This window comes from Colletotrichum jinshuiense, chromosome 5, assembly GCF_051148585.1.
Source record: "Colletotrichum jinshuiense chromosome 5, complete sequence".
Lineage (NCBI taxonomy): Eukaryota > Fungi > Ascomycota > Sordariomycetes > Glomerellales > Glomerellaceae > Colletotrichum > Colletotrichum jinshuiense.
In genome coordinates, this window is record NC_139312.1 from 2534724 (window position 1) to 2550785 (window position 16062).

Here is a 16062-nt window from a genome sequence, read left to right on the forward strand (position 1 = left end):
ACCCCGGGTGGGAGGTCCCTGGCCACCGGCTGGTCTTTGTCTGCGTGCACCAGCACCCTGACCTTGGCGCACGAGCTCTGGCGCTTCCCATGGACCGCCGTATCGTACGATCTGACCTAGCTTCCCCCCCTTCGCTTCGCCATGCGTTGTCGCCGACATCCCTCACCTGGTCCCCGATTTGCTCTGGCTCCCACGCTGCATTCCACGAGGTCACCGGGCCTCGATCTGGTTGGATCTCATCAAACGATCTGACACCCGTGTGTCTGCGCAAGGGTAGGCTCCATTCCGCCTCTGACCGCGCTACCGCCCAACCGGCTCGCCAATCTCTAAGCAGCTTGTCACATCTGGGTGTGTATCGAGCTCGTACCGTGCGCCAATCACCACCGCGCACACTGGTCTACGACCCGTCCGTTAGTCCTTTGCCTACCGGCTGCCAAACATGCGCACGCGGCGATCCGGCGGTCGATACGAACGGCGAACCGGCCAACAACCGCAAAAGTCCGCCTCGCGTTGCTGAGCCAGTCCCAAATTGCACCCAATCCCGCCCACGGGAAGCTAACACATGCCTCATCAATAGCGTGGGTTGTACGAACCCCCATCACACTTCCAGACCAGCCTTCTACGTCATGATGGTTCAGCAATCGAACCATGGCGCCCCGTGCCGATCAATACCTTTTGCGGTTGCCATTCCAAGCCCCTTCAGCCCGCCCACACGATTCCCACGCGACATGCCTTGGCCGTGGCCTTCCGAACCCAGCTGAAATGTGCATGCCAAAAGAAAGGAACGGTCGTACCGGGCAGCGTGTTTCCTCCTTGCCTCATCTCATCGCGTGGCGGCGACGCTATCGACATGGGAACGTAGGGAGATGAGGAATATGAAGCTTCCAAGTTCTGGGCTGACCTTCCATGCATCGCCGTTCAGCCTTCGCCACATTCTCTCGGAAGATCCGTGGACGTAGGAGGCGTCCAAGAACAACATGAAGAGGAATCCGTCCAGATTATTTGCGGCCCTGATTTTGATCTCCGGCCCCAAGCCCAGGCGATGCGATTCGCTAGTCCTGCCACATCACTCGGCAGAGGTCAAACTGCCAAGCAGAGGTAGATCCGCTGTTGCACACGACCATCACCCCATGGGGTTTCCCAGTGACAGCCCGTGGCTTGGCTCCCATTTGAAGCTGTCCGCATCTCCTAGACAGGCTCGGCTCCTTTAAGACGCCCGGTGGATGGGACATGCCGCACAAGCAACCATTGTCGCCGGTCAACAAATAGTGCCTCACTACGCAGATTTGGCATGGGTTGATCTGGGCGGCTTGACAGCCAAGATCGCATTAAAACAGCCACAGACGTCCGGCTGACCTGGACGCAACGTGGCTCTTCGTCGGCAAAGGAATGTAGCCGTGAAATCACCATAATTTGCCAGCAAATTTGGCCTTTGTGGTGGCAGGGGCTTCAGAAGCCACCCACATTCGCAATAGCCCGGCGTCAGACCGTCAACACCATCGTGTTCTGTCACAAAACAAACACATTTGCACACCATGCCATACATGGTCTCTCGACCGAACTGCCGGTGCATCTATTCCCACTTTCGGACCGCACTTGTTTGGCGTGTGCGGTGGCCGAGGGATCCAAGACACGGCGGTCCAGCAGACATTTCGGTCCAACTAGAGCGTTTAGGTTTGCGCCATTGCGGGAAACCATCATACGAACCCCGTGTCGATTTCATGTTCGGTCCCGGCCTTCGACTTGCTAACAGGGCACGGCAAAGCATAGCACTACACGCCTCCCCACCACAGACACACACCCCTGGCTCTGGAGTACCAGGTTTCCGGGTCATCCCTTTCCTGGAAACTGGGCGCGATAAACTCTAGCAACACGCGCCATTCCAATTTGTCCATCTCGACTTACGGCCGGTCCCAGCGTGCCGGAGCATCGCCATGCGCCTCAAGCGTCGGCTGCAGTGGAAATACCATGGAAGTTTCTCAAAGAATCTTTGCGCCCAGGATGCCAAGTCATCATGTCAAACTTGGGTGGCTAGCTGTCTCAGTATCGAGACGCTTTCAGAGGCTGAAGATGTTACGGCCTTATGCATTGTTTTAGTCAGATGCATCATGGCTACCGCTACAGTGCTGCTGTCAATCCCTCTAAGGAAGGGTTGCTGATATGCCAACTGCAGCTATAGAGATGGATATGGTTTATTGTGGAAAGATTAGCCGTCAGATCCCCTCTCTCGAATAGCTGCGCAGCAAGAGCACCGAACAAACGTAATTTGGGAAAGAGGGCTTGGTCGTTTCGGAACCCTCATCTCGAATCATGGAGCGATTCGCAGATACCGCAACCACAACCTCTATGATGACGTCCAATGCTCTCGGTTGTTTTGTTCTCCTGACCGTGTATGTACTTGGTAAACGGCGGAAACCCAAGACTGTCAGAGGGGAAAGCGACCCGATTCAAGATTCACATTGTGTCCTGATAGGCGTTAGATATAGACTGCGAGTGCGAAGGAACCATTTTGAATGTTGCAGGATCGTCGAGTCTCATCAAATCGAGACACATACGTAACCAGTCACAAGGTGGGCTCGACATCAAGCTATACGCCTACATATCCGGTTGCATGAAGAAAACTTTATCTGCAGCTGACATCGCCACATCTCACACACCAGCAGCAGAAAAGGTGACATTTGAGAAATTCGCAATGCTGTCTCGATGTACGTCCGAGTCTATGAGTTCATTACCTACTATATTCTCCCCCGGGCACAGAAAGCGCACTCAGTGTGGCTGACGACACCCATACCTCCCTCCCCTGTCAATCCGACGGGCTCTACATCGAGCGGCTCATTGGTCGACAACTCGGTAGTAGCATGCCTTCCATCTGGGAGGACAAGGCTAGTTCGAACCTCCGCAGCCTCGACGGAAGCTGCCAAGCAACTTTGGAAGACCATGGATGTCTAGCCCGCTGAAGCCCTTGCCTGCAGTCTCCCGCTCACCAATCGCTATGACTGCAGCAATGATGTCTTTCTGAATATCCTCTCCGACGACGCTGTCGTGCTTGTATCCCGGGTGGACATCAATAAAATTACGCAGCCAGCGGGCGGCCGTGTCGAGCTTGCCGCTGGCGCGTTGGCTGATGAGCCGCAAATATGTATCGAGTTCGCAACGAGTTTGGACGTCGACATTGACGCCATCAAGGTAGCTCTCCACGAGCGGGACCAACCCCGGAAACTCCCCGTCCGAGCTGCCGTTGATAATGTCGTTCACCGTCATCTCTGAGAACTCATCCTCCACCGGGAGAACCGGCGTCGGGGGGCGACTCGGGTGCGCAGAACCCGGCCGTGAGCCCGGCCTTGATTCATCTCCCTGGTTGGCACGATGCCGGCTGGAAAAGGGGTTCTTGCGGAAGAAGAACTTTTCCTTGAGCACGGCGTCGACGGCGTGTGCCCTCTCCATGTTCTCGTCAACCTTGGTGATGGGGATATAAAAGTTGAGGTCGAACGACAAGATGGCTCTCGTGACCAGGACCATGAAGACCGAGAAGGCAGCATTCTCGAAATCTGTCAGCTGGATCTCCATGGGACGAAACTCAACACGCCAGCCGATGCTGTTATCAGCCGGCGGTGGCTTAAACCGCATGTGTTGCCAATTTGTCGACTGCAAGTTTTCGAAATGGTCCGTCTTGCTGAGGTCGAGCTCTTGAAGATCCTCTTCGAAAATTACGATGGGATCGCGGATGAAGAGGTGGGCGAAATGGGTGGCCAACCGGTCATCCATGCCACCCTCCATCAACTTAGCTTTGATGTCTTCGTCGATGACGAGGTCAGGGTACAAATACTCAGGTCTCAGCCGAGGGTCGGTGGAAATGTAAGTCGAGTTGGAGGCATAGCGGGACTTGGGTATCCGCCATCGATCATTTTTCAGGGGCTGTTGTTGTCAGTCGCTTTCACGGCAAGCGGCAAGTTGACTCCTCACCTTTTCACCAAGTTCTTCGGGCGTTCTGCAATCGACAGCTCGGCTGATCTGGTTCCACCGCACGTCGGTGTTTGCGAGGAAGCCTTTGTACACGGGGGTGGCAGCGGTCAGGGCGAGCAAGATGGGCCCGAGTGGGCTGAGCTGGTCGTACATCTTGCGCCCCTCGGTGATGTTCTTGGCCTGGAAGGTGATTTGGAGGCAACAGCTGCCCATGCCGAAGGCCATGGCATCCATGTGGATGAAGTTGTCGGGGGCCGCGCCGTTGCGGACATCGTCGTCCTCGGGCCAGTTGTGAAGGTCGTGGTTGACGGTAGGGTCCTTCCAGGGGTTGGGGGTGTTCTTGTCATGGTACACGGGAACGTTGACCTGGACCTTTCTGCCGCGTCGCCATCGGATGTTGGCTGCAAGAGTCGGAAAGCGGATGTGCGGATTTGCGATCTCGTCAGGGACGAACTGAGACCGCAGCTTAGGGCCCGAGGGGGGGTAATACGGCTCGGTGAAGTCGCCTGGGCAGCCAATACGGGGGAAGGTGGTGAGGGTGATGGGGTATTCGTTGGAGTGCATGTGGTCCTTGGCAATCTTCCTCCTCAGCTTCATGTCGGGCTCGACATCGAGAAGCTCCTTGAAGCCAATACCCCAGGGTTTGCCGGGGGTGGCCTCGAGCATGAAGCGGCCGAATTCCGGATGGAAGACGGGCAGGGTCGTCGTCCTATTGGATGATTAGTCGGCAGCACACACACATGCTCACACGGACACGCAAGTCGGGTGAGTGTGGGACAGAAGGACGCACGACTCCCTGGCGACGTCCTGCAGGTCCGGGACGCAGCCTCCCTCCTTTGCCAGGTCGGGGCTCTCGGCAAGTGCCGTCAGGATCTCGGCCTGCCTGAGGGAGAGACGGACCTTGGGCTCGTCCTTTGAGTAGGTGACGACCAAATACTCGACCTGTGTGAATGAGTTAGAGGTTTGCGGCTCTCCTCAGGCACACGGGGCGCGGGCAGTACGTACCTCATCTCCCCACAGCAAGGCATCGCGTTCCTTGCCCTTTGCCTTGTTCCATATCTCTAGGAGTTGCTGCAGGACAGACAGACTCGGATCAGCAAGTGAGATCTAGCTAGAGCCAGCCCCGACCGGGACTGGAGATGTGGGATAGAGCTCTCAAACCTTGATTCCCCACTCTCGAACTTGTCCAGCGCGCGGTTTAGCATCCGGCCAGTCTAGGGCGGTTCCCAAGGCTCTAGGAGGAATGTTAGGATTTGTCTTTTGGCCATTTCATTTCTGAGAGGATGCTATGCGCGGTGACTTGCAGGAGACCCATGGTTGGTGATCGGCTTTCTTTCGGTGGTAGCTTTTGTTTTGGTTTGTGTTTTTTTGCCTCGCTGTTTTTTCTAAGGGCGGGGGATTTTGGAGTCTACGGGCCGGGTGTACCCGGAGATCGGCGTTTCGACAATGACGGGAGTTACAAAGTAAACGCCCCAAGACTCAAAAGGTTTAAAGCGGAGGCCGAAGCTGTCCGAGGCGTCGTTATCAAGGAGACCGAGGAGGAAAAGGTGAGTTGATGATGCCTTGACCGTCCACCTGTATGGTTGACGGGGCTTCTACGCAACGGGGTCCGTGAGGGGTGAGTGGGCGGTGCCTATGGAGGAGGAGGTGGTGGTGGAGGGTATGCGTGATGAGACGTCAGACGCGGGCGCGGGCCTTGGCTCACGATGCAGGGCGATGGGCAGCAAAACAGGGCGGAAGGGTAAGGTTGCGCGAGCGTGGGATTTCTTCAGCGCCGCGATTGCGCAATGGGCCAGGGCGGCTGCTGCTCGAATGGGAAGCTTGTGGTTATCAAATATGGTAGTTTGCGGCTCAGCCCGACGGCGCGGGGCGGGGTTGTTTTGGCTTTGAGATGCAGTGATTTGGGGGGTTCCCCCGTTTCGGTGTGGTGGTTTTTTTTTTTATTGCCGGATCACGTCAGCATTTGAATGGGGAGGTTGGGATTGGCCGGGAATGGGAGGGAGAGTCGAAAAAGAGTTATAGACACGGGAGGGAGAGAGAGAGGGGAGGGGGGAGTGAGGAATAAGGTATGGTAATTGCGCGCGGAACGGCGCTGTCAAAGGGCGTGGCGATGTGGTTGACTGAGTGGGGTTTGGTTGGGTAGTGGTGATAGTGGTTTTTTATTTTTATTTTTATTCTTTATTTTTTCGGATTCTTTATTTCCTCGTTTTGCGGTTTTGCGATTTTTTCGGCGCCGTTTGCCCCTCCTTTTTCGTCGCGCGGTTGCGCGCAGGGTCGTCGTTTCGATGGAGGGGTAAAATGTGTTTTTTGGAGGGGTTGATTAGAAATCACATGCGTTGCTTAGACGCCCTTGAGGGCCGTTTGCTGCGTTTGTGCGTGTGCGTGTGGTTTTTTTTTTTTTTTTCCTCTCCCAAGAGTCCATTAAACCACGGTCCCGACGACCATTGGATGTGGGACTTGGGACGTGGGGTGTTGAGCAAAAAATGATTCCGGGGGTTGGTGGTAGGGGGGGAAGGAAGGACCGGAAGGGCCGATGGAGGTCGGGATGAATGCGACGAGCTTTTTTGCAACGGAGAAAGGTATCTCTCGGTGAGTGTCCGGTATGCCCTTTATTTATCATTGTTTTCACTGTTGTTCTGCTTCGGCTTCTTCCTCGTCTTCTTTTTGGTGTTTGAAACTGGGCTTTCAGATGCCGATGCAGCTCTGATGCAGCGGGATGAGTGAGCTCCGACTCTCTCTGTCTCTCTCTTTCACTCTCTGTGTGTGTGTCTCGCTGTGCCTCTCTGTGCCTCTCTTGCATATGTCGGCGACGGAGTGAATGCCGGGCCCAGGTAAGCAGGCAGGCAGGTCGTCCAGGGTATGTACATACGCAAGTAATTAGTGTGTGCGTGTACGTTCCGGAACCGCCTTCTTCCCTCCCCTCCTGTCAAAAAGCCCAGTCCCCCCTCTTCCCCTAGGTACCCTGTCGGGCTAAAGGTGGGGGTTCCGAATGACGGCCCAGCCGGTGGGGTTCTCTCTTTAGGTTTTTTCTATTTCTCTTACGCTGCCGTTGACCTTGGCGCCGACACATTCCTCCCCTCCCGATGGCGGCCGCGGGCGGCCGCGGCGGCGGATGGGTGATTGACGGTTTTTATTTTTTATTTTTTGGACAACGACGCCTTGAACCAAACTCCCCAACATGTATGTCATGGGATGGGGGGACCGCGCCGGAACAGGGGGTCTGCTGACACTTTTATTTTTACATTTCTTTATGTAGCATCCCGTTTTGCCCTTTTCCCTTTCGGCCGCCGGGATCTTTATCGAGACTCGGGGACTGAAAAGGCTATATGATTGTAAGACTGGTTTGAGGGGAATTGCAGACTGCAGTCCCCACACGTCGATAGGGTGGGTTTTCATATACATACATGCATGTATGTCCTCTGGTTTACCTCCATGCTCGAATTCCCATTTACTATTTCTCGCTCTCTCATTCTCCCTCTCGCGCCTGAGCTTTGGGAACCTCTCCCTTCCCACGCGGCTGGACCGTGCCGATGGAAGGACATGGGGTTGCACGTCGGGGTCGGAACCGCTTCGGAAGGCCAAGCCGGAGTCGAGCAAGGGTTTTCATGGTTTTTTCCCCCCTGGTCTTTCTTCCGCAAGTTTGCCTTTGGGAAAGAAGCGAGGCAGCCGCGCGCGCGCGTGCTCCCATCGACCCTTGTTGGGGCTGGACTCCCTCCCTCGGGCACCGGTGCAGCCCTCTCGCCCTCTCGCACCCGGGTGATCAAAAGTCAGGCCATTATGTGTTTTGTGTGTTACCCCTCCTCTCTCCGGCGGCGTCCTTCTTTGCATCGGCGATTTCCAAGTTGGTTCTTCCCGCCCTTGGTTGTAGTCTGGCCCTGCCGAGTTTCATATGAAGGAGGAGGAGGGAAAGCTCCATAATCGGGGGCCCGGGGGCCTTTGGTGGCGGGGTAGCTGGCCCAGCACGCAATGCCTCGGGACGGAGATTCGAATCCTCGAGAATTTCACTCCTCTTCCTCTTCTTCCTCTTCGTCTTTTCCTTCCCGCTCTCTTGTCTTCTTTGACGGACGGGGCCGACGTCTGACCCGTGTGTTGGTGGGATGCACGCATTATTAGCCTACTGGAGGTTCATTACGGATAGACATAGTAGTTGGTATTAGTGGTAGTAGTAATAGCCGCGGCAGCTAGCTAAAGAACTTCTGGGCTGAACCAAGTCGTGTCTCATCAACGAAGGCGATAGAACTGCGAGAGAGAGAGAGACCTCCGTGGGATAGACCCGAGAGAAGCCATCCCTGCAGCCGACGTCTGATTAAAGCTCTGGGCCGGGCACGCCATAGCCAAGAGGAATGGCACAGTATGCCCAAGGAAACATCGAACAAGACACCGAGACAAAAATGTAGAATGACGGCGTGTCAAGCCGGTACAGATGCAGGCTACCCCCTCCTCTCCCCCCCTGCCCCCTACTCGAACTCCATCCACTTTTGGGTTAGCTGAGCTATCATCATCCAAGTGCTGCCGCTGTTGGCCTGGCTCATGCCCTCCTGCATCTGGTTGCGGTACATGGCGCTCGTGGCCCCCTCCTCGGTCGCATGCCACCCGAGAGCGCTGTTGCCGTGCTCGTACCCGTCCGTCGTCCCGGATATGACCTTGAGGCTCTCGATGCCCTGGTACGTGATGCTCGAGAAGCCGGCGCTCATGGCCATCATCATCTTCATCTGCTGCATGTCGCGCATCATGCGGACCTGCAGCACCGTCTCCCGGTAGACGCCGTGCCGCACCACCGAGAACTCGACGAGCTCCTTGCCGCTGCCCGCCCGGCACGCCTCGGTCCACTTCTGCCGCATGCGGGGCGAGTACATGCAGCACATGCGCGTCTGGGCGACGACGACGCCGTCGTAGTCCATCGTCACCCCCGGCGCCGGCGACGACCCCTTGCAGAACGTGACGTAGCACTCCGGGCAGATGGTGCAGTCGTCCCAGCCGTACCACTTGCGGTCCCCGACCTGCGTCTCCCTCGGGCACTCGGGGACGCCGTCGAACCTGCGCGCGAAGCCCGCGTACCGGGACCAGACGCCCGTCTCGACGCCCTCCTGCATCCGGTACATGTGCTGGGAGAACCGCGGCGCCGTCGGGTGGAAGCTGCAGAGGACGGCCCGCGCGCCGTCCCCGGCGGCCCCGTCGTCGTCGACCCGCCGCCGCTCGTAGAAGCGGTCCAGGTTCCACGTCCGGATGTAGGCGGCGTGGCACGCGGCGCAGAGGTTGTACTCTTCGCAGCCGCCGCCCGCCAGCGTGTACCAGGTCCCGCCGACGATGCCCTGCGCGGTGCAGGCGGGCGCGGGCATGATGACCTCCAGCGCCCGGAGGAGGACGCCGATGTCCCTCTGGGTCTTGGCGGCGGCCACCGAGACGTACACGGGGATGAGCGCCGAGCCGCAGTTCCAGTGCTCGGGCTCGCTCGTCCGGTACCCGAGGGCCTGGTCCATCCAGTCCAGGCCCGTGTGGCTCGTCGCCTGGGCGGCGAGCTCGAACTCGAGGCCGATGGGCGTGTACGCCATCGTCTCCTCGTAGCACCGCTCGCAGATCTTGAGGTCCGGGAACCGCTGGCCCCCGCGCAGCTGCACCCACCGCCGCGTCGTCTGCGACACGGGCTTCTTCTCGCACTTGGGCAGGTTCATGTGCTTGACCGTCGCCTGCACCCAGTCCTCCCAGGGGTCGCCGTCCGCCCTCCTGCCGAACTTGACGAGCGTCCGCCCGACGAAGGGGAGGCAGACGTCGCAGGCCCAGGTGGAGTCCGGGCCCTGGGTCCCGTCGTGCGCGACGAAGCGGTCGCGGAACGGCGTCGCCAGCACGACGTCCTCGTGGCACGCCTCGCAGCAGACGACGCCGTCGAGCCGGCCCTCGAGCGTCTTGAACCACTTGATCCCCGCCTTGCCCGTGGCGCCCTGCGGCCCCTTGCAGTCCTGGACGCCGAGGCGCGCCGACATGAAGTCGCGGATGGGCCGGTCGTCCCCGTGCTTGGCGTACTCGGGGAGGAGCAGCCTGGTGACGCGGGGCACGTTGAAGCGGCACCGCCCCGCGGCCCGCCGGACGCGTTCGAGAGCGGCCGCGAGCTGCGTCCCCTTGAGGTACATCTCGTGGCAGCGCGTGCAGACGAGGAAGTCCGGGGCCTCCTCGGCCAGGTGATACCAGTCCGCCTCGTAGTCGAGCTCCCGCTGCTCCGGGCACTCCCAGATGGCGTCGTTCGGCGCCCCGTCGTCGCTGACCCGGGGGATTGGCCGCGCCCATTCGTGGAACTCCTCGTCCTCGAGGCCCAGGGGCGCGGCCCGCGGCGGGGCCGTGTCCTGCAGCGTCATGCCCCCCAGGTGGGCGGCGATCTGGTCCATCCCTTGCGCCGGGGGTCCCTGGCGGGGAGCGCTCGAGCCATCGGGGACGGCATCGCTGGGAGCCGGGAGTTGAGGAGGAGGAGGTGGTGGTGGTGCATGATAGACGTTTGCCGGCTGCGGATGGATGGCTGCGGGCTGCGAGCTGCCTGCCAGGTGTGGCCCGGAGGACCAAGGGCCCCCAGGCTGGTTGCCCCATTGTCCATCTGCGCGTGCCTCTACAGCAGCTGGCGGCGGCGGCGGCGGCGGATAATACACGCTCGCCGTTGCTACTTCGGCGATCGGAGGCCGGGTCTCCGAAGGCGGGACAGGCGGAACCGCGTCCATCGGCGGCCCCTGCGCTACTTCTGGCTGACTAGGCGCTGCGTAGCTACTGGGGGGCGCGGGAAAGTTCACCGTACCATATTGTTGCCCATAGCTCTGCTGGTTCTGTTGAGCTTGGGAAGAAGTACCCAGGACGACTTCTTGCTGGTTAGCCACAGTGTGGGGTGCGGGAAAGTTCTGGGTTCCGTTTTGTGGCTCATGGCCCTGCTGGTTCTGTTGAGTTTGAGAGGAAGTACTCTGGGCGGCTTCTTGCTGGTTGGGTACCGTGTAGCTATTGGGGCGCGCGGGAAAGTTCTCGGCGCCGTTTTGTTGCCCGTAGCTCTGCTGGTTCTGTTGAACTTGGGAGAACGTACCCAGGGCGACTTGCTGACTAGGCATTGAATAGCTATTGGGGTGCGCGGGAAAGTTGTCAGCGCCGACTTGTTGCCCATAGCCCTGCTGGGCCTGCTGGCTCTGTTGAACTTGGGGGGGATGACTTGGAGCGATTCCTTGTTGGCTAGGTATCGCGTAGCTGACGGGGGGTGCGGGGAAGTTCTCCGTTCCATTTTGTTGCCCATAGTTCTGTTGGCTTTGGTGAACTTGGGAGGGAGTACCCGGGACGAGTCCTTGCTGGTTAGGTACTATGTAGCTAACAGGGGTTGCGGGAGAGTTCTCTGTTCCGTTTTGTGGTTCATGGTCCTGCTGGCTCTGTTGAACTGGGGAGAAATGGCCCAGGGCGACTTCTGGTTGGTTAGGTACTGTGTAGCTAATGGGGGGCGCAGGATAGTTCTCAGTTCCGGTTTGTTGCCCATAGCCCTGCTGGCCCTGCGGGCTCTGTTGAACTTGGGGGAGATGACCCTGAGCAACCTCTTGCTGACTGGGTATCGTATAGCTAATGGGGGGTGTGGGAAGGTTCCCCGTACCACTTTGTTGCCCATAGCTCTGCTGGTTCTGTTGAACTTGGGAAGAAGTACTCTGGGCGTTTTCTTGCTGATTAGGTACTGTGTAGCTATTGGGGGTTGTGGGAGAGTTTCCCGTTCCGTTTTGTGGCTCATGGCCCTGCTGGCTCTGTTGGACTGGGGAGAAATGACCCGAGGTAAAGTCTTGCTGACTAGGTGTTGCGTAGCTAATGGAGGGCCCGGGGAAGTTCTCGGTGCTGTTTTGGTGCTCGTAGCTCTGCTGGTTCTGCTGAACATGGGAGAGATGACTTAGGTCGGCTCCTTGTTGGCTAGGTATCGCGTAGCTAACGAGGGATGCGGGAGAGTTCTCCGTTCCGGTTTGGTGCGCATAGCTTGGTTGGCTCTGTTGAACTTGGGAGAAATGAGCCACGGTCGGCTGTTGTGCGATCGTTGGCGGTGTAGGTGATCCTGGAGAGGCGACAAAAGGTGCTTGGTCTGGCGGAACGGTGCTAGGAGTGTAGCTCTGATGGTATTGAACGGGAGGGTTAGGTGAGGAGACAGCGGGATAGTAGTTTAAAGCAGCAGCATTTTGCAGCCCAGGAGCCGAGTTGTTGTATCCTGGGGGGTGGAAGGCCGGTTGCCCATGCTGTGCTGTCAAGGGGACCGGATGGTGCTGAGGGTTTTGTCCATAGGCTGTGAGATTGGGGTCATAATAAGGCTGAGGAATTGGTACCGAGCCAGTCACTGGTGGCGTAGTTCCCGGATTGTGATACTGGTACTGGCTTGGTTGGGCATAGTGCTGTGTGGCTTCCTGGGAGGCGTTGACCGGTGAGACTACGGGCGAAGTGGCAGAGTTGGCAGCGTGGGTTTGACCGTTATGAGGCTGGTAATGACTAGGCTGCCCCGGATGCGATGAAGGTTGTGTGAGGTACTGTGATAGCTTCGCGCGAGCCTTGCTTTTGATGTCCTGGTACGAGCCAAGAACCTTTTGAGGCTTTGAGAAAAATGATGCAGTCTGTTGCATATAGTTGTTCGACGAGTTAGGGGTCTGAGGCGTCGTCGACACCGGGGCTTGGTACGAAGGGACTCCTGGGGTTGCGTAATGTTCATTGGAGGGGAAAGACGCGTGGGGAGGCACATTGTGCAACGGAACCCCTGGCTGGTAGCTAGAATGAGGGGCATAACTACTTGGAATGGTGGGTGATGGCTGGGTACTGTAAGGAGTTGCAGCTGTATGTGTATAATGACCGGCAGGCTGGTATCCAAAAGACTGAGGAGCTTGGGGGTGCTGAGTCTGTTGGTATGGTAGGTTAGTGTTGAACGATGGAGGGGCGACAGCAGCCACACTCGGCGAGCGAGGCGGGAGAGGTGGAGGAACACCGAGCTGCCCAGGGGGCGGTGGAAAATACGGCAAGTTCCTGTTGGGATCCATGATAGCTTCAAATCTCGAGTCTTCCTAAGAGGTCTGTTCTCTAGGGCCGGACTCTAGGGATGCTAAGGCGTTTTGATGCTCTGGGCGGTCTGGGATTCGAGGCTGAGAGCTATAAAGCATGTGCATCCTCCCTTTCAGCCGCAGCGGAGCGCGGTCTGAAGTTGTGCCGTTCTGACTACGTTTTGGGTCAAGCTGAAAGAGCTCGCAGCATCGTGCCAGGCTGTATGAGTGGCACGTGAAGTCTTGCATCGCTAGCGCCAATGTATTTACATGTCTCGCCAAGCCATAATTATGCATTCGTATGAAAGAGGTAAGCAGTGCGTTGACTGGTCTTACCTGTATTGGTAACACGAAGCCCCCTCCCATTGGCAGATTACATTTGTAACCTGTAACTAATGAACAATCGATGCATATGTGCGATTGCAGTGATACCAAACAAAATTGATTTTCTGCCAAGAGCCATCTCGTTACTTATATAACTTCACATCCGATTTAATTTTGAAGCATATGTTACGATTTCCGGAGTCATAAATCTTAAACTTCGTCTTCTGCGGTACTCAGAGACCGGGCTGTGAATGTGGGGATTCCTCTAATTTCAGCTTAGGGAGACAGCGTATTTCAGTCATGAATGTCGCGACTGATCTGTTGCTGATAAGGATTCAAGAGGCATCTAGAGTGCGTAATGATCCAATTGCATGCAACATTACAATCGCTCTGTAGTTCGTTTTGATAATATCAAAGAAACAGGTGGCAAAATACATTTAAATATAGGTATGCATCACTGGCCAGAATATCGATGGTTCTTTAATCGACTTTTTGAAAATGAACACTATTCCTTGTTGGATCTCAATAGAGTGCACATGCAGTCTGGTTGAAGGCATTTTCCAGCTACCGGTGTATATTTTGGCTGGTTACTAATGGGCTACTTAGTTCGAACTCGCAAACCCTTCAGATTCCCTAGCATACTCCTCCCACATCGTTAAGTGATATTTAACAAGACCGTGTGTCCATCTGAGGGAATCACCGGCGTACAGGCCGACACCGCCCAGGAGAACCATGTTTTCGTATGTTTCATCGATAACGTATCTAGGCGTTCCAACGGCCTCAAGTCCGGCCCTGAAGCTCTTCTCGGCCCCTGTATGGTAGCTAGCGGTTCGTCCCGCGTTCGGAAAGACCTTCTTGAATCCATCAACGATCTCCTCAACAATCATGTACGCAGTAGCGCCAAGAATGCGCTCACCAGTGACCTTGTCTTGGTTCGAGATTGCGGCCTTGATGCACTTTCCAGTGTCTTCTGTGGAATACAAGGGAATGATGGCCTTTGCAGAGGCAGGTAGCGAAAAGACCCAGTGGTTGTATGGCGGCGTTGGCTTGAACATCCCTCCTGGACTTATAAATACTGCAGCTCCCTTTTCGGCATCAGAGGGTGGCTTAGTACCAGAAATGTTTGGCATATAGAAGCCAGCGTATAAAAAGGTTGCGCGCATATCTAACAGGCGGATGTACTCCTCGACAATGGCTTTGCTGTCACAATGGTAGACATGGGAAAGCACACCGTTTGTCACTAGTGTATACCGAGGTTAGCGCGCTACTATCGTTGTTGAAGCTAAAATTGACTTACATATCTTGATATTGTATAGAGAGCTCCAACTGTAAAATTGCACGTTTGCTGCCTAGTAAGTGTTGCCAAAGCAGGGTCGGTGTTGGATTACTCAGCCAGAATACAGGGAGATGGCCAGCAGCAGCAGCCGGCCGCGGCAGCGGAACCCGGAGATCCAACCTCCGGGCTGGCAATAGTGATATCTTCACTACTGCTGCTGCTACCAACCTACCTACTCTTCTACACACAAGACAACAGAAGAATACAGTACCAGTTTTGATCCTTTGATTATGTTCGATTACTCCCGTACGGGTACCCTGTGATTCCAACAGTCGGAAAGGAATGTTCTTGCGACAGAACCTCCCTGGTTGCCAGTTGTCCCAAACACGGCGATGATTTTGCCACCCATTTTGTATTTCCGAACAATGATATCGGGTTCAAGTATAAATATGAGACGTGCAAGAAGGGTTTGTAAATATTTACCTGTTTCAAATCGAGTGAAGGCAGTTCTAGTCCAACCCATGAACAGATACGCTAATTATGCGTAGATATTGACAACAAGTTAGATATATCCAGTCGACTTAATACTCTAAAAACTTTCATTACAAATCCGGTGGCTCCACAGCGTCGAGTACAAGTGGCATGAAACAAACAAACCGTACGATGCAATAGTTTCCTTGTGGAGTTTTCTGTACGATGCGTAAACCAGATATATCTATCACACATTTGCAGATACCCTTATACTTTCGTGTTGCGTCCTGTGCTAGTACCGTCTTCCTCGTCAATAACTGTGGTTTCGATTTACAGATTGATATCGGGGTTGCCTGTATCGCCAAGCCGCAAAGGCCCGATTTGGTGTTGTGAGCCGACTTCTGCCTAAACAAATGAAAACATTATGGAACAGCAGCAGTCCGTGCACCGAAATGCATATAAGCGAACGTCAGCCTGGTGGGTGGTTTCGTTCTCTGCACTCCTGTCGAATCATTATTTGCCTCACGCCGGAAGAATATATGGACCATAGCACACGGAGTCTGTGTTGCTGCAATGGGATACTCCGAGGTCCGTTGCCATTTATGCGGCGTCAGCTTCAACATTGGACGCCTACGCACCCTTGAAGAGGTTCAAACCCTGCCTGCTTTGTCACCTGAGCTGCTTGTCGACTTGGCACGATACACTGAAAATGCCCGTTACAGCTTGAACCAATGCCGTGGTATGGATGGTTGCAAATCCCTTAAGAACACATTACTCAATGGGTCGACCGAGAAGATGGAAGACGACGAAGAAGAAGAACATATTCCAGGCCCAAATTGCATTCACGGGGGAGGCTACCAGGGCCGTTCCATCTCTGTGCAGGAGATGCACGGCTGCTGTACCGTACAATGTCTCATGCCCAAGCCCAGCGATTTCCAGCCCGAAAACGACGACCAAGAAATCGAGAAAACTGGGGATTTCTTCCTCACTGGCCTCTCCGATTTTATGCCTTCGAGG

At 56.0% G+C, this 16062-nt stretch overlaps 3 protein-coding genes across 3 annotated transcripts; all 3 read right to left on the reverse strand.

The window, feature by feature from the left end:
• Window positions 1-2883: 2883 nt before the first annotated feature.
• On the reverse strand, window positions 2884-5278 carry EsH8_V_000639 (glutamate--cysteine ligase; the record flags this gene model as incomplete). The annotated part of the gene is made up of 6 exons (XM_083273155.1): window positions 2884-3915; window positions 3964-4672; window positions 4754-4905; window positions 4969-5034; window positions 5125-5197; window positions 5268-5278. 6 exons carry the CDS (start codon window positions 5276-5278, stop codon window positions 2884-2886), a joined length of 2043 nt encoding a protein of 680 aa, XP_083125870.1.
• Window positions 5279-8420: 3142 nt separating this feature from the next.
• Window positions 8421-11042, reverse strand: EsH8_V_000640 (uncharacterized protein; the record flags this gene model as incomplete). Its single annotated transcript, XM_083273156.1, has 1 exon — window positions 8421-11042. One exon carries the CDS (start codon window positions 11040-11042, stop codon window positions 8421-8423), a length of 2622 nt encoding a protein of 873 aa, XP_083125871.1.
• Window positions 11043-13900: 2858 nt separating this feature from the next.
• EsH8_V_000641 (uncharacterized protein) lies at window positions 13901-14461 on the reverse strand (the record flags this gene model as incomplete). Its single annotated transcript, XM_083273157.1, has 1 exon — window positions 13901-14461. The coding sequence occupies one exon, from the start codon at window positions 14459-14461 to the stop codon at window positions 13901-13903; it is 561 nt and encodes a 186-aa protein (XP_083125872.1).
• Window positions 14462-16062: the final 1601 nt, after the last annotated feature.